The 24,740-nt window shown below is 38.2% G+C and overlaps 1 protein-coding gene across 5 annotated transcripts in view; it reads left to right on the top strand.

Annotated features, from left to right (window-relative positions):
• The first annotated feature begins 12,842 nt into the window (after nucleotides 1-12,842).
• nrxn3a (neurexin 3a) overlaps nucleotides 12,843-24,740 on the top strand; it is a 285,289-nt gene continuing 273,391 nt past the window's right edge. For all 5 annotated transcript variants that reach the window (XM_053336307.1, XM_053336304.1, XM_053336305.1 and 2 more), the window contains exon 1: nucleotides 12,843-13,527. In XM_053336307.1, the coding sequence (XP_053192282.1) occupies nucleotides 12,843-13,527 (685 nt within the window). The remainder of the gene's footprint in view (nucleotides 13,528-24,740) is intronic.

Here is a 24,740-nt window from a genome sequence, read left to right as displayed (position 1 = left end):
TTTTATTTTGACAAACTAAAAACAAAAAAAGACCAGCCTATGGTCTAGAGTTGCACTGATTCAAGAACTTGGTGACAGGTCAGATTCAGATTTTTAGGCCCATGCTAGTACACTAGTGGCAGATCAAGGGTTAAGCCCAGAGCATCCAGAGCCGGGGACAATTGTTTTGGAGGGTTCAGATGTGCAGAATCAAATTTTACTGCATTGTATGACCACTGCAAACATTACTAGTAGTAGTCCTTATTAACTATTTTGTCATTCATTTTGAAAAACAACACACAGAGAAATAAATAACAATTATGCACACATCAAAAGAAAAATAAAAAATATTACACTATTTTTATTTTTAATTACATTTCACTTAGTAACATGGCCTCAACTGAAATGTTGTCAGAAGTTTCACTCTTATTACAATTGTTATAAACTCACTTTGATTCAGTCAGAAGCTGGTTCACGTCACTGTTCAGGAAAAGTGACTTTCACCAGATTTATTTTTTTTAATAGATTTGAGAAAACATTCAGTCAAAAAAAAAACAGCCACCCCTAGCTCCACCCCTGCAGTACACTATGTTAAAAGTACATCTATCACTTTTGGCATAGAAATCTTAGCTATTTAAATGGCCTTAATAAATATAATGTACTGCCATATGGGATTGCAGAGCAGCACCCTCTGCTGTTCGGATAACAGACTATGGCCAAGCTTTTGCCCTACCAAAATTACAAGTCGGATTTACCAAGCTTTCCTTTGGGACTTGATGTTGAACTGAAATGACAATTGTTTGCAAAGTCTGAGTTCAGAAGAGGAAGCCAGCCTCACTGGCTGAGGGTGGCTTTGAGTTGACAATGGGCCAGCAATGTTCCCTCAGTTATCAGTCTCCTCCGAGCTGAGGCTGGATTTAACAGTGTGTAGTTTGGAGATCATAGATTGGAAAGCCGATGCTCAAGAGTCTGCCTTAGATGTTGTCACATGTCACAGGTCACTGTCACTGTTGGGACTCAATAAGAGTAAGTTTGGTCATCAGCAGTAATGATGATGTGAGCAGAGCATGATTGTAGTTGAAGTTCATTTGGAGTCCTTTTGTTTGACTTGAGGCCTTTCTTTGTTATCAGGCTTTGTGGCTGCGTGCAGGTCTGCTTTTGTCCCATGCACGTGGTATGAGTGGCGCGTGCCATATACGTAGTGGCAAGTCAGTAGGACCTTTTGAGGTACCTTGTTCCCCAAACAACTAAGTTTGATAATGAAGCACTTGTGGGACAATGAGATTGACTGGTATGACCCCCAACTCCCAGAGGCCTGGTGTTCACTTGGAAGGAATAGGAGAGAGCGCTTTCAGATCTCCAGCACGAGAGGGAAGTACACATCTTCTGTGATGCCTCTGAATGGGCATAAGGCTCAGTCACCAATCTCTGAACAGAAGATCAGAGAGGAGAAACAAGTTGCATTTTTTTCAGATACTTCCAAAGGAATCCAAGGAGGGGTTGGTCTTCCAGGAGAAGTCTGATAGGATGGAAACATTCTCTTGTATTCTTCGTGTCACTACTGATAGCAATGGAAAATTCCCAAAAGTTAAGCTTAATGTAGACTGTCTGCTCTAGTGTGGTGGTGAGAATAAATGGGGTAGTATGAGTAATTTACCCTTCGTCCTAACCAGCCATTCGGATATTAGGCAAGGATTCTATCAACCAACCAATTGTTTATTAGATTTTTTTTAATGTAATGTAATATTTATATTAATAGTGGATATTATGCTACATATGTTTTAACAACTGAACAACAAAGATAAAAAAGCACACACAAAAAAATCATAACAGTTAAGTCAATCCTGCTATGTCTTAAAAAATACACTTATTAACAATTAATTTGATTTGTGAATACATTTTTGAGGAAGTATCTCTTGCAATTACTAGCAATATATTTGTTCCAGTGCAGGAAGTATGACCTCCTCATATACTGTACATGTGTCATATGTTGGGTTGTTGGCTATACAAAATACAGGACTTTGACTTGACATCCTGCATACCACCTGCTGTTAACATTTAGGCTGCTTAAATAATCGTTTAAGATTCAGACATGATAGTAGTTTTGTTTAAATATTGAAGAAATCCACACTGACTTGAAACATGAGAATTGATTGGCATACTCATGCTTTACTTGTCAGAAATTGATACTGTAGGAAAGCAAATGAAAACATTGATACAGCACATTTTGCACATAGGTTTAACATAAACATTTCCTTATAGTGATTTAAAACATAGCCTGGGCTAATTGTATCTTCCCTGTTTCACCTACAGGACAGTATCCATGTTTGTATTGAATATAGAGTGCAGGACTGACATAAGTAGAGACAAAACATAGATATACAGTATGAAAAAACATGCATGATGTCAATTAATGGCTTAAGTTTAAAAAAAGGTATTTGAGACTGCTGGGGGGAAAACAGCTCCTATGACTTTATTAGAGGTTTGTATGTCACTTTTGTTTAGCTTTGTGAGAGCTGGAGGGACTCAACTAGATCAAGCAGAATTCAAATCAGTGAAAGTGTTCAAATAAAAATGACAGTACACTAAACATACTGTTATGTGTTCTGGAGCAACTTCTTGTAGCTATAAAAATGATTACTCCTCTCTGAGCAGCAAAATCAGAAAGTGTGACTTTCTACTGTTGCAAAATATTTTACAGAGTAGGTCAGGACGCATGGATAGGTCAATAAAGCATGTGACTTAGACAGAGGACAGAGACATCCTCCTCATATCAACAGTCAGTGATGGTTCCTTTTAACCAATATCTTTGCCTAACTACAACAAAGTTTTAGTTGCCTAAACTTAACAACATAGTGGTGACAGATTGTGTGAGTTGTATTTGAAGATGCTGACAAGGAACCTTCAGTATTTTTCTTATGCATTTTTTTCATAGATCTGAATGCTGCACCACCTAGAGCCTGAACTTTAGATTGTTATTGTGATCGGTTACAATTATTTTGAATTATGTGAGTAGTAGCTTACAGAACATAGTGTATTACTACAGTATGTGTAATACTGTGTCTGGTGTAAGATAGCTTTGGTTTCAACACAATACAAGCAGCATGTGTTCTCCGAACAGAATTAGATATCCAAGTAACACTATCCTACATGGTGACATGTGTGCTATTGAAATGAAGTGTCCTATGAAGAAGGGTGGGTGTAAAAGTAGACAGGTGGAGATAATGTTGAAGGAAATGGTATATTCTCATACAACACACAACATAGTTAGAAACATGCAGTCTTAACTGGAAAGTGCCTTTGTATTTAGTTGGTAAACACAAATACATTCTTCTCACCTCAGCGTTTTGATAGTTACCATTACAGGAGAACAAAACATTGTTTTGCAGCTTTAAAATTCTGACTTGGAAATCTTGTCCTGGATTCTAATTCCAACAATAACTATGCTCAGATAACCTACATAAAAATATATTTAATTTTAAACAATTTTCAGAAATCCCTAAATTAGTAATAACTCAAAATAAAACCAACAATGAACAATCAATGTCTGACAAATATTAAACAGTACACAATTCTTTGCGAACTGTCAATTCAATATTAATTAATTAACACAATTAATGAATCTATTTTAGCCCATATCATGTGTATAAAAGATGGAATTGGGACAAGTATTAATCTGTTTGAGCTTTGAGTAACTTGAGACAACAGTGATCATCAATACTGCAGTCGGAAATCGGGTGATTTTATTCTGCATGCTGTCATTTCTGTACCTTTGTTTCAGATTCAGAGTGCACTGGCTGAAAATATTGTCATACTGTGAATCTGTACATTAAAATGTGCCATAGTGACTGAAGCTGAGCTTGAAGCTTGAGTGCTCCCACGTCATAGTAAAAGTGAATACTGACTCTTAAGCACAAATCAAGAGAACAATATATTTACATGCATGATTGTGTGCGTGCGTGTGTGGGTGCGTCGGCCCCACTTACGAGCCTGTATGCCTTTAAATGGCGTGTGCTGGTGCTGAGTAGGGGGCGGACCCGAGTGCTGTGTGTGTGTGTGTGTGTGTGTGTGTGTGTGTGTGCGTGTGTGTGTGTGTGTGTGTGTGTCTTGCCTGCAGCCGCTGCAAGTCGTATCAAGCCGACAGCGGCTTTTGTGCATATGATGCACCGTATTCGCCGCACCTGTGAGGGACGTTAAATCCATCCCGGTACCGTCTCGTGCTCACCGCCCAGCCGCTCAGCACCAGCACCGACAGCAGCACAAACTCAGCTGCTTTTAGCAGAAACCTGGATATTAAAAACTACGGCTCTCTGGGGACTTTACAGCTGGATTTACCCCGTGGATACTGTTGGTAGTCTGTTTAACTAAGGTCAGTAGCACTGTCTTAGGTTTTACTCCAACATTTTCATGTGGCGTAAAAAAGACTCGAATTTAATTTATTGGACAGATCAAGGAGCGGATTCTGTCGAAAAAAAGGAGACAGAAAAGTCTCGAGTTTACACCCCTGACGCACAGGTATCACGGAACTTGCCACCTTTTCAGTTTGTGCCGTGAATGAGGAGAGTCGGAGGAGGTAAGCATCACTGAAACAACAGCGACGTTTGTGATAATTTAAAACGGAATTTTTTGCCAGGTTGGCCTAGAGTTTCCAGGCGGGTACAGACCTACACACGTCCTCTCTGTTCCCCTGAGGCGATGTTTAGCTACTGTATAAGCGATCAATTTTGGTTTTATAATAGGCTATTTTTCAAATATGGTCATACAACACTTAAGCCACGCTTGTGTCTAATATGAGCAGCATCAAACACGAATTAAGACAAAACCATGACCTACAGGATTTCCTTCTCGTTTTTAGAATGATGAATTATAAATAACGTGAACGCCGGTGTCCAGTGTCCAAGCATTGTTCTCATCTGCAGGTTCATGTTAAAATGTCAAAGAAATAGCTCACACCCCTCTGCCCACAGCTATAGTCTTTTATAATTATATAGATACATATTTTAATGTAATTCTATCACTCAATATGACAATTTTAGACATGACCTTCTGTTAATAGAGATGAACAGCACACAACAGCAGGCTTCACACTTCATCAGCATGCAATAACCCTCACATTCCTCCGTTACCCCTCTTCCTCTATATCTACATTCCTAATTCCAGCTGCTGTTTATGTACACATTTCCACATGAATGGAATTGGTAGAGACATTTCCTGCATTTTACAAAAGCTATAACATTTTGTAGATTGAGGTTTAAAAAATGAAATCCGCGCGTTTTAAAATGTTCTCGAAATATAAATATAAATTAAACAAATCGCGTTTTTTTCCTTTTAAAAACCTAAAATGAGAATGATTAGGGTTCAGGGGAAATAATTTTAGTGAAAGGATGATCATTTTGACTTGGATGAGTCTATTTCGTTTCCCTGGTGGATCAAATGGCGTCTGCAGAGACTGCAGGGAGGTTGGCTGAAATGCGACTGCTCTGCTCCCAATAAACTGCATTTCATGCTGCATATTGAGCTGACAACTTTTTTTTTTCTTCATCAAGCAAGGTTTGAAAAGTCACAGTCTGGGCCTGTTCTGTGGATAAAATTTAAATGGATTTACTGATAGGCCTTTTAAATTAAAATATTTCAATTAGCTTTGCCTTTTCCATCGTTTGTCATTGACACTGCGACGAATGCTGGATGTCCCATCTCTACCTACAGCAAAGTTAGCAATTTCATCTCAGGAAAATACAAGGCCTTATGCAGTGCGCCATAGAAATCCACCAGGTTGCCTGCTTCAAAATAAATAGTGAGGTGTACAGGCCTCTTAACATCTGTCTATCTAACGCCTTTTAATACACACTTTTCCAGAATCATGATCAGCTGGTGTAAACGGCTGCAAATTCGAAAGGTAAAAAATGACAATTAGAATTTTATTCATCACTGTAGCACACATTTCGATGTGTCGGATTTGAAGACTTAATAGGATTAGATGAGTCGGTGCATTTGTGCAGAGGGAATTCCTAATCAGGCTTTTTTTCCCTAAACGGGCTTCAGAATGGGCGTGACCCAGCAAGAGAATGCGTCTCTTTTCCCTGCAAAGGGCCCAAAGCTGCTTCATCACCTTCACCTGGACTAAACACAGTCAGTTCCACTATCAAAACACCAATAGCATCTAAACAAAAGCCTAGACTATGTTTCGCAAAAGAAAATAATTTGTCCTTTCGATTGGTCCAAAAAAAATTGCAATGTTTTATGCTCTTTATTTATGTATTATTTATTTATTTATTTATTGCAGCATTGCGCTTATAAAATGATCAGACCGGATTAAATATGCTTGTAAACGGGTGATTACTATTGACAGTTTTTCAGCCATGAAATTGATACAGGTGGTGTTATTTATCTATACAAATGACTTAAAATGTGCATTATGTCTGCAGGGATGGTACCCTTTTTTCCGTAAAATATTGAACCTCCTTTCTACTTGGACGATTTGATTTTTCCATCTCGTTGTCTTTTCCCCTTATTTTTAAGGGTGGGGGTTGGATGGAGGCTAATTTGGCTGTCCTGCTTTTTTCCTGGTTGGCAGCCGATTAACTGCGCGGACAAATCAAGCGCAAAAGCCAAGGGCTCTCAAGGTAACAGCAGTCCCTCTGGGCAGGGAGAGTCAAATATTACGCAGGATTTTAGAGATGCTCTGTCCTTTAATTTGATCATGTTTTGATCATGCTCTATTTCCTTTGACTTTTCGTATCTTATTTTTTGAAGGTGTGTGACTTTGCTGGGTATAATATATATATAAATATATATATATATATATATATATATATATATATATATATGCTCTATGACGTATTTCAATGATCGGCGGTGTCATTCTTTTTTAAAAAAACGTATCTAAACAGAAATGAAATAGTAAGAAAATATTTTACTGCTTGTTGAAATGATTTAGTATTTGTCTAGGCTTAAAATGCACAGGTATGATATAGCTTATCCACAGGCCTGTCGTTTCATTTCTGCTGATGGACTGATTAGACTATATTCAACCAAGATTTTTTTTTTTTAAAGAAGAAGAAGAAGAAAAATCACACGAAAAATAAATTAGTCATAAAGGAAAGAAAGTCAATGCCTCAGTAAGAAAGGCAGTGTGATGTTACATAAACTGCTGCTGGTGGTGAGGGGAAAAGCGAGGTGGGTGTGTTTTGGTGGAGTGTGTGTAGATAAGTGTGTGTATCAGGCTTTGGTTGTTGGTTTGCGTAAGAAATATTATTTTGCCTGTGCAGTCATTTGTGCATGTGTACAGTCATGTAGAATGTATGATTATCGTGTGTGTGTGTGTGTGTGTGTGTGTGTGTGTGTGTGATGTTTCCTCAGTACTGTCCAGACTGTGATGAGGTGTAAACAGGCGTTGGAGTGTGTGTGTGTGTGTGTGTGTGTGTGTGTGCGCGCAGTATATGCAGCCGCTGATGGGGTGCTGGGTGCTCTCTAGCTGGGTGATGTAATGCCGTGAAGGGTGCTGCAGCAGAACCACAGAGCCCAGAGAAGGCGTGTCCTGCCTGCAGAGTAGCTGGATAACAACATGATGCCCACGCTGCACCCGCCACCAAACAACGCCAAAATAATCCCCACCCACCCACAAACACACATCCTTCATCTCTCACTTTTCACTCATCTTATCATTTTACATTTGCCTGCCCATTTATTAGTCTGTCTTTATTTATGAAAATGGAAGATGTAGCAGAGGTTGGATACAAAAAATCATTCTTAATCATTCTGTAAACAAACCAAAATAATTCATTATTTTACTGAGGATTTAATTGAATCAGTTGGATTGTTAGAGTCCCTCTGCTGAAAAATGCTGGCCTGTGAAAGCGACATGATGTGCATATATCAAACAGATTAGTACATATATCCAAAGAAATGATTTAATTTGTGTACATATATATATGAATGTTGTTCATATCTTCCAGCCAACCAGTTGTGGGTGAATGTTGTTCTGTGTGCCTAGAAAGGTTTGTATGTTGTGACTTGAAGTGTGTTTGCAGCATAATGAGGAGAGAAAGGGAAGGGACGTTTTTTCATGAGACGCATGAGTGGGAGTGGATGAGGTGGAACATCCCTCCCTCAGTCTCTGTCACTCCCCTCTGTGTTTCCACCCGTCTATCCTTCTGCTGTCTCTCGTCCTTTACTCCGCTGTCAGGTTGCATGTCCTGCTCTAATCATTTCATATTGTACCGCCGTTGCAATGAAGACATGCAAAAGAAAAGAAAATGGCACCTCTTTGAGAAGATCTCACACTGAACGTTATGATCCAATCAAAAAAAAATTTAGCCTGTCCTTTTGAGATATCATCTATGAGCTGTAGAGGACATTTTGTCGCTGCGTCTGGACTATGTTACTGTGTGTGTTTGTGTGTGTGTGTGTGTGTGTGTGTGTTATGAGGGCACCTGCTATAAAATTACTGGCAAGTGTCATCCATTTAAACACGGGGGGCCTACTTATGGGCTGCCTTTATTTGCATTTAAACACCCCCCCACACACACACACACACACACACACACACACACACACACACACAAACACACAAATAGGATTCACAGTGCTGCCTTTTGTCAGTGTGTGTATGTGGACTCGTCCCTGTGGTGTTAGTCAAAAGAGCCTTTCACTGAGAACAATGATCCATGCCGTTTAGCCTTTTAACCCCTGACGCTCCCCACACTGCAATAAAAGACGAGCACAAACACACACACGCATGTAGTGGACTGCTGAAAATGATGCTGGTGCATGTCTGAATTTGTAAACACAAATATATTCATGCTCTGAAAGCCTCAGCATTATTTCCAGGTGTTGGGAATACTACTGTATAATGTGTAAAAGGTAGTAATAAAGTGTTTTATGGCCTGTGTAAAATCTGATAAACTGCCTCAAGTGATGTCAGATGTGAGTCCATCCGTAGAAGTGTGTCACCAATCCATCTCTCCTCTCTTCATCCTCCCATATTCATCCGTCCTCTCCCAGTGTCTTCAGTGTGGGTGCTTCAGCCTACAACTCTGTGTGATAGTAGAAAATGTTCAGGATGTAAATAAATACAAGGAAAAAGTAAGAAAATAGCTTTCATATGAGACTGTTAAAAATATGGAAGTGAGCTCAGCTTTAACTTTAAGGCAGCAGGACAGAGTTAAAGGTCAGCACTTTAGGACTGAAGCTGCAGAGAGCTGCTATTTTTCTGATTTAAACTATTTTGATGCTCAGAAAAACGAGAAATTCTGCACAATTGTAAACTGTTAACTATATCAAAAATTTTAAAGAATAGCTAATGGAATTGTGTTGCAATTTACTCATGTTCTCAATGGGACAAAATATGACAAAATAGGACTTTTGTCTTGAATGAGATAAATTGTCTTTAATTTCATGAGATTACACTAAATGGTGTAACAAACATGATATTACTTTAAAAAAAACATATTTACAATTATTTTACATATTTATACTGATTATAATAATTTGACTGCAACAGCAGGGCCAGTGACTGACTTCAAATTAAAAACCCTTGTTTCAAATGAAAAGCTCTAACGTTTTATACACAGTCCAGTCTTTTAACTAGGTTTAGACTTAATCCTGTTTTTAATAATAGTATCAATTTCATTGATGAAAATTAGGATAAAATATGTTTGTCAACAAGCTTTTTTCCATGATTAAGATGAGACAATGGTGAGACGGCCCTTATGTCATTGAACATTAAGTATGACTATCAACATGCAATACTGTTGAAGAGAAAAGACAAGACTAAAATATAGATACAAATGAGGAAATATATTTTATATTAATGTGTAACAGTGTCTAAGTCAAACAATAAAAATGAAATGAAGACTAAAACATAAAATATAGTTTGAATAAACTTATACAATAGATAATTAACTAAATATTATAGACTTTTTTTCTAAACTAGAATCCAAATATCAGCAGTTTTGTATGCATTGCTGCACATGCCATATCCAGACTACACTAGTACAACACACATCGCTGCTGACTCAAACTGTAGCAGGGCAAATACAGTAAACCCTGAATCACTATAATGTTCAATATAATCTTATGGTTAACAAAACTAAAATGTCAACAGTATCAACACTTATCATTGATTAAAAACATACTAAAGTAGTCACGGTTTTCTATACAAAAATAAAACTAAAATTCCCAAACTTTTAGTCAAGTAAAACATAAACACAGGACTAAGACTAAATTTACAATTACAATTAACAACATGAGCCATACATTATTAAGTAGTGAGCCTTAGTGCTCAGGTTGAATGCCAGTAAAGTGATGATGAAGCATGTGATTGAATGATAACAGAGTGCTGTAGTTTGTGTTGGTGACAGTTGTCCAGGCATCTACACTGGAAAAGCTTTTATGTGGTTGAGTGGTGAGTCTTTATGTTGGCATTGATAAGATACCATATAAAATGATTTCCCCTTCTTTCACACATTCAAAAGAAAATAATCTAATCTAACATTTGTTTATAAAAATGTGATATTCAGATTTTAATATATTTCTTTTCAGAAAAGTTCAAAAATATAACAATAGTTTGTGTTTATAAAATGCAGTCCTACTTATCTGATGGTCATTGGCTTTTATTATAAAATTGTCAAAGGGACATCTTTTATTGACATATGCTGCTATGTACCACTTATTTGAGAAAAGTCTTGTATGAGGGACAAAGTTGTGGTTTTGATTGCTTATGTGTTTTCATGTTTTGGCAGACATTATTAGCCCCATTTCTTCACATTCACATTTTGACAAACGTGAAGAACCAGCATTGCTACTGAACTACATTTCAGCACCTGTCACCTCAGTGATGATGATGATGTTGCTGGCGAGTTCTTAAACTGGTGTAAAACTGTCACTGTAGGTGTCAGCTGTCTGAAGAGTAGAGGCCTGTTGGTAAAGTGATATTAACGTTACAGACAGCCTCCTCACTTGTTAATCATGCAGAGCCAGTCTGTGAGCAACTGAAATGGAATCTTGCAATATTTTCTATACACTGGACACACGACAGTGAGAGCCGTTCATCTGCAGGTGTTCATCTTATGTCTCACTCTGGCCATATCTCTAAATACCTAAAAGGTCAGCTACTGACACAGCTTGGTTTTGGAAGGGGATTCTTTCTGGTTTCATTCAAAGAGTTATCAAGCTGTGTTTTTTAAAGTGAAGAGCTGATACTAATCTGAAAAGGCCTTACTTGCCTCGCTGTCATGGGATTTTCTCATAGTTCATCCTCTCCCATCCTGTTCTCACTACATGCTGTATGTCACTGAGCTAATGTATGGTTCATTTCTGGTGTACAGCTTGATGTCAACCAGCTGATGGTAGTTTAGTGCAAACCAGAGGGGACTTAAAGTGCATTCAATAGGAATAAATCAAATAAAAAATAAAAATACTAGATACTCAGTAGTGATGGTTAATTGGGATTGGAAACCACAATCTGTGCAACTGAACTGTTTGATTGGCTATAGATCTGTGACTATGGGGAAAAATGAGACATTTAGAGTCACTAACCGGGTAGAGGTACCTCATACTTTTTTTACTACGTACTTTTTTAATATAAAGGATATTGAATTTGAATGTACTTGTGTTTCTGTGTGCCCCTCTCAGTATTCAGCAGACCTCAGCAGAAAGCTGTCTCTTCAGGCTGGTCATCAGATAAAGGCATTCTGCCTGGCTGACTGATAGTCATGCACTGCCATGAGAATAATGAGACTAATTTACCCACCAGATGACCGATAACTCCAAACAACCTTTACGGAGGAGGGAAAATGCAGCAATATGACACACACTTTTAATTAAGATCTATGACTTCCAGCAGTACAGTACACCTTAGCTGTGAACAATCCACATAAATTGCATCAAACTCTTTTCTTTTCCTTCTTTCTAAGAAACTGTATGGCCACTATATGTTACAAAATACTTTTTGTTCATTAAAACTAAACCCTACATGTAATTTTACATGAATTGTACCATGGCCACCTGGGCCATTTGGGATTGTTAGTAACCTTACATTTTACATTACAGTAAACAGTAAAAGCAAATATTTTTTGACTGAGTGCCCATTTTCTGGCACATGTAATTTTTTATTTTATTTTTGTTGTGTGGAGGCATCACCACATAAGTAGCAAGTTGCTGATGTAATGTCTACTATTAATTTGTTTTGATGTGTCATCTAGTGTATTTTATAAGGTCACCATAATTATTTAAAATCTTAATCCCAAAAGGGTTAGGGTTACACATTTTTTGTTTTCAGTGGCCCTTCTTCACTTGGAGTTTAGATGCAACAAAGCACCCTGTGATGTGATGTGATGTGATGTGATGTTGTGGTGCTGATGGAACCAGACTAACCCCCTGCCTCTCTGTTTTTGACAGTGATGGAACTGAGACGGCCAGCAGATCCCTTGTCAGCTTCATTTCCCAGTGGACAACATGAAGGAGGAAATTCTGCTTGTCCTGATAGCTAGAGGAGTCCATCCTATCCTGACCTTGCACCATGAGTCTTGATAGCATCTGTTTTGAAGTGTAAAAAACAGTTAAAACATTCCCTTCTCCTCCTTTCTCCCTCCGTTGCTCCTCTCTTTAAGCCTCAGGAGAAACAAAGACTACTGCCCTGCAGTTAATAGACAATATACCAATGTGATTGGCCTTAAGACTGTTAACCACAACGACTGTTCTCCAGCTCCTGCTCCTGTCCCTTTTAAAAAAAGGTTTTTATAAGAAGTATTTATTAGAATATATCTCTGCACATATTGTGGATAAAATTGTGGATCCCAGAAATCTATTGAAAATATTCAATACTCAACACATCTTGTTGGATTAATATATATTTTACAACTATGGATCTTGTAAGTTTTTCTGTCAGGCTGCAGGTGTTCCTTAGCACATGTATGGGACTGGAATTTTTAGGCACACCAGGTCAGTGGGCACGCTACCTCCGATGGGATGCCAGCACCCGCGGTGATCTCAGCTTCCAGCTCAAGACAGATGCTTCAGAGGCACTGCTGCTGTACTTTGATGATGGAGGTTACTGTGACTTTCTGCAGCTGTCGGTGGTGGAGGGCCGGCTCCAGCTGCGTTTCAGCATCGACTGTGCCGAGGCCACAGTTGTGTCTGAAAGACGAGTGGATGATAGCAGCTGGCACTTTGCTACATTGAGCAGGTATAACCTGCGCACAGTGCTGGGACTGGACGGCCAGGCCAAAGCAGATGAGGTGCGGCCTCAGCGTCAGTTCATGAAAATAGTCAGCGATCTCTTCCTGGGTGGAGTGCCTCAGGACATCCACAACAGTGCGCTCACTCTTCCCACAGTGCAAAACATGCAGCCTTTCAAGGGCACAATTACAGACCTCAAATATGGCAACTCGCAACCCCTGTTCCTGGGAAGCCTTAAGGTGCCGCTGGAGTCAGAAGGGTGGTGCACCATGAACCCGTGTGAGAATGGTGGTACATGCTCAGTGATGGATGGAGAGCCTGTCTGTGACTGCTCCAAAACAGAATACAAGGGACGCTTCTGCAATGAAGGTAACAAAGAGACACACTATTATGGCTATGAGGCCAATATGGCAAAAGGATACAGAAAAGGCATATTTAATGTTTTTGTTTTATTTTTATGTTTTTAGTTTTTCTTGTGCAATGATATTGCTGATTTAATAGATCCAGTGTGAATCTATTTGTCTTGTCACCAGGAATTTTATAACCAGCATCATGACGTGTGTGTGTGTGTGTGTGTGTGTGTGTGTGTGTGTGTGTGTGTGTGTGTGTGTGTGTGTGTGTGTGTGTGTGTGTGTGTGTGTGTGTGTGTGTGTGTGTGTGTGTGTGTATATATTTTATAGCACTTCCTTTTGCACAGAGAATTTTTCCAGCGCTGTCTCAATCGCAGATTGTGCCCAGACCAAAATTAATTTCAATTAATTTTAATTTAAAAGAAAGCCCTTTACCTCCATTCAACTTGCTTTATGTAAAAACTAGGATTTCCTGTGATTTGAGCAATCCTGCCGCGGAACATTCTGGTAATGTTTTGTTATGGTAATTGGTGAACATGTAGTCAAGCACATGAAATGGATCCAGTTTTCGGTTTTTCTGAGTTCTAAAAAGACTCTTGTGATGCAGTTGTTTACAATCAATGTATATTCTTAAGGCTTTTCAAACTAGCAGCTTCCAGCAAGTGAGAAGTACACAATAATCTGACCCTTTACCAATCAATACCACTTAGGTCAGAAAGTAGCCGGACTTCTATTATTTCAGAAAAAAAAGTAATTTGTTTTAGAATATTTGTTTCTTTTTTTCTCCATGTGTGACTCTGGAGCTCTCTTCTTAACCTATTACAAATATAGAATTTACATCCCATTTGGACTGATGCCAAATCCCCAGTACACACAAAAGGCCAGGGAATCTGGAATTTTAAGATTAGGGTTTTTTTTATCTATCTCTGCCAGTGTTTGAAATAAAAGAAAGGGTGGGGTAGGGTGGGGGAGGAATTGGGGCTTTTCCTCCTCTCCGTGTCTAGGAGGTGTCTGAGCTGCTTTGCTCTCGCTCAGCTGATTGAGTTGGTGGCATTTGACAGAGCTCAGAGAGAAGAAATGTTTATGAGTCAATTCCTCTCTTTTAGTCGTCTTCCAGCACAGAATACAGTACAGTCCTTGAGAAAAACAGGACGACTAGTGGGTGTGTTGAATATTAAACATAATGTGTGAGCTCACTGCATTGCCACAACGTCAGGCAAGTGGAGCTGCAGCTGCTGACTGACACTGAGAGGAGGAGCCACACTTCCTTTGTACTGAGCACCAGTCAGATATATAAAGAGTTCTGTTCTTATCACAGCATTACATGGTCTGGAATCTGACTACTCTCAGGTCCTAATGTTCAAGGTCTATTATGTATTAGAATAGTTTAGCCAGTCTGTAGAAGGTAGGTTGTATTACACTGTTTGATGTCTGTCACTGATTCTTTGTTTATTTTTATGCTTTTTATTGTACATCATACGTCTTATTTAAAATATGTTTGTGTTAATGTCTCTAAATCCTTGTCATTTCTGTGGCAAGTGATCTCTGAAAAGTTCAAGGACTAGTTTCACTGTGGTAAAGTAGTTCACACCACGAGCCACATGTATTGATCTGGATGTGGATGTGTCATGAATATGCTGCCTACTTTTCTCTGTTATCTGGAAAGCCTCTGAGTAGGAGGCACATATCAGTATCACCAGAGGCGTGGTGATTCAGTCTTGGGTCAGGTACCCAAATGAACAATGAAACCGTTCTTGCCGTAGTTCATACTCATACTCTGTTCATACTAACCAGCAGATAATCCCGTCCAAATGCACTTTCAGTGAAGCCCTCAAAGGTAATTGGAAGCTGCAGTGAGGCTTCAGTTGTCCACATTAGTCAAAGTAAGTGGATCTTCCAAAGTTGAAGTGTTTTTCACACAAACATTCCCTCTATGTAATCTCCTGAACAGCGTTTCTCTGGTGACTGGCAGTGAGAGGACTAATAAAAAGGGTGACATTTGCAGTAAAAAGGTGATAAGTTTGGAAGATGATACTAATTTGGACAACTGAGGCCTCATATAAGTTTCTGAAAAATCTTTAAGATACATCATATATATACACATCACTTGCAAGCACATCAAAATGTATATTATAATGGGTAGTATGAACAAGAGTAATGAAAACCTTCAATGCTCGTATGTGCAGCTGACAATTACTTAAAAAATACTAGAAAATTGTGATCCAATTCTTAACATCTATTTTTGCAATAATTCCAATAGCTTTAATAATATAGTAATATACAACACAAGCCTGCGTTTGTGTTTGTGTGTATTGTGTTACCTATAGTGTGAGCTATGGAAAACTCATCTTACCTCATCCATACAACTGTGTAGAGCTACATCATTTCCCTATTTAATCAGTGGCTTTAACTATAACTCACATGTAATTAACATTAGTGTTAGATTGTTATCCTTTACTATTATTAGTACCTCAATCATTTTTTTGTTAAAACAAATTAGTGTCAGTAGGGGATGGACGTAAGCTTTTTGAGAGTCAAGAGCTAAATAGTTTGAGTAAAAACAGTAACTACATGTTTGTGAGCTTTCTTTACTGAACATTACCTAATCAACTTTTCTAAGAGAAAGCTAAAACTGATTGTACAGTATATTATAAATAACAACTTAAACTTTAAATGTGGGTAAAGTCAAAAGGCATACAAAAAAGTACTTTAAACATTATAATGATGTTACAAATGAGGCTACAAAAAACGCTGTTTAATTTGATGATTTGAATTTTCAAATACACAAACATTATTTAGATAACTGACCACATTGCAATATACAAGGTTACTTTCTTGCCTGAACAAATATTAAAACGTAATAAAAGTGCTGCAGGTGCTACACTTCATGCTCTCTGTCTATACACTTATACTGTGCCCACTAATTAACTACAACATGAGAACAAATTATATTTTGTATCCATAAATTAACCAAAACGTTACAGGTAACAGGTATGACAACACAGGACGGCCAGCAATTAGCTGGTTAGCATGCTAACTTCAGTAGAAAATACATCAAGCTCATGTCTTCACATTCTTGTGATAATTTTAGTGAGCTAAGTGAACTAGTAATATTTAAACTAAATTTATACACATTGTCCCTTTTTAAACTGTCATGAGGTTCAATATGTATCGTCAATCCTCACAAGAACAACAGTACAGGTTTAAATTCAGCTGTAGTTAGGTTTACACCCTCTTGTGGCCATAGTAATTATGAGCCAGGAAAGTGATGCATTAAATATTTCATTAATATGAATACATTAATACTAAAGAGACTTTTCTTGTTTCGAGGACGTGAGTTCAGTTACATAGTTAGGACCAGGAGAGGACTTTCTTTTTAAAGAACGTAATTACATTAAGGTTTTGTTTACTGTTGCCATGACAATAGAGGTCATTAAGGAAGTACTAGCTAACTATTATGTGATGATTTTGACCATGATCTTTCCCGAACCAAAAGGTTCGGGAAACAGTGATTTTCTAATGTTTTTGGAAATTGGTGTTTTCCACTCCCGTTGTGGAAAATGACATATTGGGTTGCTATAGGTTGCTATAAAAATGCTACTATGTGTCATTCTGGATCGCAGGTACAATTGGCGTATGTATTGTGTTATCCATAGCTCACATTCATCCTGAAAGGGAAACCCACACAGATCCTTATTTTTAATTAGAAACACCTTCTCAGTCGCTTTACTGATGACTTTGCACGTACTGCCAGCACACACTGCTGTCCCATACAGCTGTGAAACTAAAGACCTAAAAGTCTAAAATTAGGATAGCTTTCCCTAGAGGTTACAGTGTTCATTACAATCCATATTAGGATAGTATTTCACAAAGCAACCTGCTGATGATTTCTCTTTGCTTAGTCTTACCACTGGTAGGGCTAAAAATGTGAATCCATCCAGAGGGATGGAAATTGAAATCCCACAACAGACATAGCATGCACACTTCTGATCTGTATTTATATTATGGGGCTCAATTGAAATGTCTTTGTGATTTACTGTTCAAGGAGTTGTTTATTTATCTTACACTAGCCCACTATGTTCCACTGATCTATTATAAAATTCTCCTTATCTGGGGACCATAAATATCCACAGCAAGTATATACAGTAATACAATTAAGTAAATTTAAAGAATATGGTAGATTTGGTTTATTTAATACATTTGACCATGGCCTGTATCATGAGGGCCATATTTACAACCATAACACTATAGTATATATCCTCCCTCTCCTTCTCCTGACTACCTAAAGCACAAATACACCACCTCACCTCCCTCTAGTCATTCATCTGCGTTACTGAGTTAGGTATTAATATGAGGTGTGACCGTTTTCACGGCTGCTTTTCCCAGTGTTGATTTACAGCCTCCATGTTGGGGCTTATACCCATTTTTGATTTATGTGTGGCTCTCCCTCTTGCTGGTCTGACTGGCTATCTTCTGCTAGGCACTGATAAGTGAGTGGAAGCAGAGAGCTCAAGCACTCCTTAGGGAATTTGTATTGTCGATTGTAAAGGGATAAATAATTAGCTTAATGAGGCTAGCTGAGGTGGATTAGTGGATTGCCAGCTTTTTTAATACATCAGGGAGAAAATATGACATGACTGAATCAGGTTTGAAAAAAACAACATCAACCTATTACTATGTTTTATACAGGGTACATATTGTCAAACTAATGGGTTCTAAGATACTGAGAATCAAACATCTGACATGTATTTATATATTTGGGGATACACATGGATGAATGATTATGAATGAATGAAATAACTGTATATACCATGTGATCTCTAAAGATCCCACAGTGTCCACATCACTCTGTTACCCAGTGCACTATATTAAAGTGGCACTGTTTTATTTGAGCATCTGTAAGAATGTATGCATCTACCATTTTAGTAATCCATGCCATCTGGATTTCTAAGGGTCCATGCATCAAACTAGAGGAAGTTACGATGGTTGAATGTTATTAAAAAAGGCTTTTGTTTGGAAGATTGGGATTCGATACCCATCAGATCCTATATTAAAGCTGATATTGACTTTTGATATAAACACTACACAGTGTTTATATGTTCATATTAGACTGTATGGGGGCCTAGTAATAGTTCAAAATGGGGGTACAATATTATAAAATAATATAAAACCTTAAAGTGCAATTTCCTGCAAAATAGAGTCTTCAATCATGAACTAAAGCTGCTCTTTCACTATAAAGCTCAGTTTATATTGCACTGTATGCTACAATTTTCATTGTGTTCGTGGCTTTCAGCAGTGAGTAACAGATAAGATTAATTGCAAAGGTACATGTATTTCTTATTAACCAAGGAGTTGCCCAATCCTAACCAAACTGTAGCTAGAAACTGAAAAAAAAATCATCATCATCAGAAAAAACAATAAGTCAAAGTCTAAAAATCCCTGCTACTATGTTTTCTTAGCATCATATGGATTTCGAACCTCAAATGCCTAATTGAAAGTCCAGCATATTAAACATTGAACAACCACCCACAACATCCTCCATGACTGCTGTAGGGGCCAAAAACCCTCCGGATGTGTGTGTCCTTTAACTCCTGTCCTATTTAACTTTTTTTTTTGTGTCTGACGTATAGTCACAAAAGATCCAGTGAGCAGGGTTGTTCTCAGATGAAAGGAATGTATTGCCAAAAAAACAAGACTTAAAGCAAAATATGAATATGATGCTTATTTAGAGTCCATTGATCTGATGATGCTGCAGTCCATGACAGTATTGCTGCTTCCGGCTGCCAATCCTGTGTCCCCTCTCAAACTTCAAAATGTAAAGGTTAAGCCCCGCCCTCACCACCTTAGGAAGGAGGAGGGTGCACCTTACAAATAAAATTCATTGTTTTTAATCAATAATTCATCCTAAATAATCAATATATCCTGTAAGCAGAAATACATTTAATAACCCTAAATGTGGCACGGTTTAGAAAACTGTGCCCTCTGATTTACACATTGATTTATTATTTTTTTCTAAACCTATGGATGAAATGTGAAATCAGAAAAGAGAAGCTTCTTATTAAAATATGATTTTTATTTTTATTTTTTAAATAAAGGCCTATTTCTTATATAAGCCAATTTCAAATTAAGGCCAGGTTCTAGCTGCAGTTGAGCTAAATGAATTTTCCTCAAAATCATGGAGTGGAAATTCTACCAATGCTTGCAGTTCTTTACTAATAAACCTGTTACCATTGATTTTTGTCCATTCTAAAGCAGAATTGCACCTCCAGAATTCCAGTACACGTAGAGAAAAGTGCTGTGCATGCGACTGTGTGTTTGCCAGCTTATTGATTTCTGATAAAGACCAGTGCAAACAAGATGGTGAACTCTTACTCTCTTTAATTAATTAATGAAGTCAGAGGGAGCGAGTGAGTTCATTGAGAATAAGTACAATTGATGATGTAAGAGAGGGTCAGTGATAAAGCTCCAGATTAGCTTCATGATTAGGAATGGGCATTTGAATACATTTCCTTGAACGATCATTGGGAAAATTAATGATCAATTATCGATTAATCATTATCTTTTATCTTAAAAATGCCATGATACGGGACACTTGTAAAAGCAGCCGAAGCTCTGAGCCAAACCTCTTCACATATCAATCAATAGAGCACTCTTAAACACAATTTAGCCTCTTTTAGAAAAAAACAATCAAATCTAATCACAACAACTTAATCAAAAAAACAGAATATTACTCTGGACTGACAGTTTTTGCCAAAATAAAACATTAAAGGACTCCAAATTGCACCCAGCCGAGCCGAGAGAGAAAGAGAGAGACAGTGTTACTTCACTCAACTAAAGGCTACAGTAGTGACTGTCCACTGCTAACTAAGTAAAGTAACTCCAGCCTACTGATTCTTGTTGATTAGCATGTTAGCATGTTAGCATGCTCAGGGATCAGTGAGCGCAGCCTGGTGACAGTCAGTCGAGCAGCTGAAACGCTCTGACGGGACAGCAGTAGCCGGGATGCAGAGGCATTGTGGTGCTATGCTGGGTAGCCTGGTCAAGGTGCTGAGTTTACAATGAACTACGTCATTTTTAGTTTGAAAAGGTCCCACACCAAACTTAGCCTTGACCTCTTCATGTTTACGTTTGATATCTACGGCAGCTGGTAGGTAGCTGAGCCGTTTTCTCTGTCAAATATCACCCCCCCCCCCGTTGGTAAGATGTCTCATTGTTGCCACATAGTGAAATTCATTGCATTGCTTCAAGACTCACACTATGCAAAACAACTTCTGAACAACAACTTTGAAACCATCCTAACCCTAACCCTAACCCTAACCCTAACCATCCCAAAAATGTAATGTGATCGACAACATTTTTAACGATCAATTATCGATCATCAATTATTCATGCCCATCCCTATTCCTGATATATGCTTTTGATACATTGAATTGATAACTTATTTAAACCAAATTTCTCAAATAGGCCCAGTTGACACTATCGAAAGCCTTCTCTGCTTCAAGTCTGATTAAAATAGCATTCATATTGTTTTTATTATATATGTTTGACTATATGGAGAGTTCTTCTGATACTGTCTTGAGTCTGACACCCTTTTAATAAACCTAGTTTGGTTCTCATCAATTATATTCGATATAAAAGATTCAAATCGTTTACAGATTATTGAGGTATATAGCTTATAATCAATATTTAAAACTGAGATTGGTCTAAAGTTACTGCATTGTTCTAAAAAAAAAAAATCCAAATCAAAAGTATTAAATGTTTTTGGTTGACTTTAGCTAAAAGGCATCAAAAAGAAGAGTGTTGAGCTTCAGACAAATGTTTGAATTATGCCACGGAAAAATAACTAAGAGGTTATAGCTGTAGAGGAGGACCTGAGTCTTTTTACTACTTTCTTTTTAGTAGTAAAAAGAAAGAGACATTGTTATATTGCTACTATACAGTATACGAATAAACAGTGTGGAATAGGAATCTTCTTGAAAATGTACATAGAAAATTTGTCCATAAAAGTCATTATTAACCCCATGAACTAAAGCCATTATTAACCCAGTCTCTCATTGTCACAGCAGATCCGTCTCAGTCTGTTGTGTAGGAACTAGAAAATACAACCTCTTTCAATCTGCAGCCCTCTCTAACAAATCTCAGCACTGCACTGTCGTCACGCAGCTGACGATTTACCAACTACATGCCGTTGACACCCCAATGTGAGCAGATGGCATCAGCGGCCCTCCCTGACTGTTTCCCCAGCCACCCGTATGTTCACATACATGTGAAACATTTTAGGAAAATTGGTCAGTGAGGAGATTATGACTGTTACAATGATGATTATCAAAACAATAAAAATCAAATGACTCAGTAATGACACAATCCTACATCGTGTGTGTGTGTGTGTGTGTGTGTGTTGGGTACTGGTTTACCTTCCATGGACTGTATGTGCAGGAAAACAATTCGTTAATACAGTGATAAAAGAGAGGGAAATTTGAAATACCTCATTCATCACTTGATTCTCTCATTTTATGTTGTAAGTCACCCTAGTAGTAATCCCATTTGAGCTCTAATCCTCTGCTATCCTTGCCTCACCTTTTTGGTATTGAATTAAAAGAGAGAGTCATACTCTTGCTTAGAATATGTGTCCACTGATGAATAAATACATTTGTAAAAACACTGGTGTGTCACTCCAAAGGATGGTGATCAGTTTTTTTTTATTTTTCTGGAAGGGATTTCTAAGGAGATCTGGAGGAAATAGATTTGTTACATTCATAAGACAAAAAATCTTTTAGAACTCCCTGATGATTCAGTAATTACACATTCAGTTAAATTCTGACAAGCCTGCCACTGGAAATTGTACCTCCTAAGTGTTTTGTTGGTTTGTTGACTGGTACAGGTGCATGCCTCTGATCGCTCTAATTTTTCTCTCTTTTGGCATACACACACACACACACACACTAAAGCCTGTCTGATGACAAAAACGGACACAATACACAGGGAGTAAATTGTCAAAGGAAGTAGGTCAAGATAGAGAACAAAATAATGACAAAGCAGTGCAGGAGGGAGGGTGAGTGAATACAGATGATCATCAGGACAGAGAGAGAAGGTTTGGTGTGATTGAGGTTTGAATGATGGATTAATCTTAAAGTCATCTGTTTTCTGTTTTCTAACTATTGTTACATCTTTCATTCTACTCTGGCTGGAACTATTCATTCTTCAGGAAATTAATCCAGGCATTCCATTTAGAACAATGTAGCATGTCCTCCATAGAAAAATGATAATATTGGTCACTTAAAGGATTTGGCTGACGATTAGTTTTATTATTGTTAATACAAAAGTATTTTGTGTGTGTGTGTGTGTTTATACAAAGATTGATATATCATATCCCTCTGTGCTGTAGACCTCCGTTGTTGTCCAAAAAGTTGTAAACCTCTTGACTTTGTAGTGAAAAATTGAAATCACTGGCTAATCCAACTTGCGTGAATTTCATCACAGCAACTCATAATGTGACTCAGTAGTGTGTTTGGCACCTTTGTGCCTATATACATTCAATGTCTTGGCATGCTCCTGATGAGTCAGCAGATGATGTCCCGGTGGATCTCCTCTCAGATCTAGATCAGGGCATCAGTGACCTCCTGAAAAGCCTATGGTGGTACTTGGTGGCATTGGATCAACATACATAACGGCCTATAGGTGCTCAATTGGCTTTAGGCTCGGGGAATGTGAGGGCCAGTCAATGGCATCAATGCCTTCATCATCCAGGAGCTACCTACACACTCTGGCCACAAAAGACCAGGCATTGTCCTGCACCAGGAGGAACCTAGGGCCCACTGACAATTGCTCATGTCACATTCACCCATTCACACACAATCTGCAATTGAGAGAGAATCAGCACAAGATCTTGATTCCACTCTACTGATACTCAGAATCAGGGTTAGTAGTAGGAACATTTTCAGGTGCACCTGTATGGTAATGCTGTATGGTATCTGGAATAATCACAATAACAGACCAAATAAACTCTGTTTGCCCCATAAAACAAACCGCCATAGTAGCTCAAACATTGTGATGAATTAACAGACATACATCTTTAATTATGTCTATAATTTATAATGCTCAGTGGTGCGTGAAGTAAAAAAAATACCTCTGACTGTAACAGAAATTATGTCATTGTTTGATGTTTTGGGTCAGAGTGTATGCACTAGAGACATTTGCTGTCTGAGCCAGACTGTCCAAATGTTTTTGGACCAAATTGATCAAATTTTAATTGTATGAGGAGTCCATTTAGCAGGGGTTGTAAAGCTCAACAAAAAGTATTCAGCATTTTATTGCAGCTTTTTCCAATGATTGTGTTGAGGGAAAAGCTTTTGGGCCTGAAGTACTCAGAAGTTGTAATTCAATGGTTTGGCCACTATTGGCACTTTTTCATTATACAGCACTACTCGACTCAACTCGACTCTACTGGTACCAGGTACATCATTTTCCATTAGTTCATAGTACCTCCTCAACATGGGCGGGGTCGTCATAGCATGTCTGCCTCCACACACAGGAGGGTCTGCACCACGGTGTAGTTTTGCGTATAGGAGCCATGTTAACTCACGTGGAACTTGCTGTAACTTCCAGTGGCGACACTCTCTGACCAGTCAGTGGCCGGCAGTCTGTTGACGTCACATTTTAGTATCAGTTCAACTCGCTTGGAACCTCAGCAGAGCAGGTACTAAAAAAGTACCAGGTACTATCCTTAATGGAAAAGCAAAACCAAGTCGAGTTGAGCCAAGTAGTGCAAGAACTGTATAATGGAAAAGCCCCATATGTCAAATTGGCTTCACAGCCCAGTGCTCTTCCTGGGGACTTTTTCATTATAAAGAGATGTATATAAAACTGTTGACAGGATCCCTCCAACCACAAATAAGGTCAAATATGACTCTTTCTATCATGAATTTTCAATCCACTGAGCTTTTATATTTGTAAAACTCTTCTTAAGACTAGAAAATTTTAAAAACTGTGACGTCATCATAATGTAAAGTCAATAGGCAAAGAGGGAACTTGCAGACACATGTGATTACATAGTTTGTCAAATTATTTTGACAACCCATCACACTTAGTGGGGTCTTGGCTAGTCTTTGCATGTGCAGTGGTAAAGAACCCCAGTCCTTGCTGAGTTGTCCATTTTCCCTCATTTATCAAGCTAATAATTCCACCTTGAGGGAATTTAGTGCACAATCATATCCATGTTCACATCTCACTCTT

Source organism: Scomber japonicus, chromosome 16, assembly GCF_027409825.1.
Source record: "Scomber japonicus isolate fScoJap1 chromosome 16, fScoJap1.pri, whole genome shotgun sequence".
In the NCBI taxonomy this organism is placed as follows: Eukaryota; Metazoa; Chordata; class Actinopteri; order Scombriformes; family Scombridae; genus Scomber; species Scomber japonicus.
This window is presented reverse-complemented; position numbering and strand designations above follow the sequence as displayed.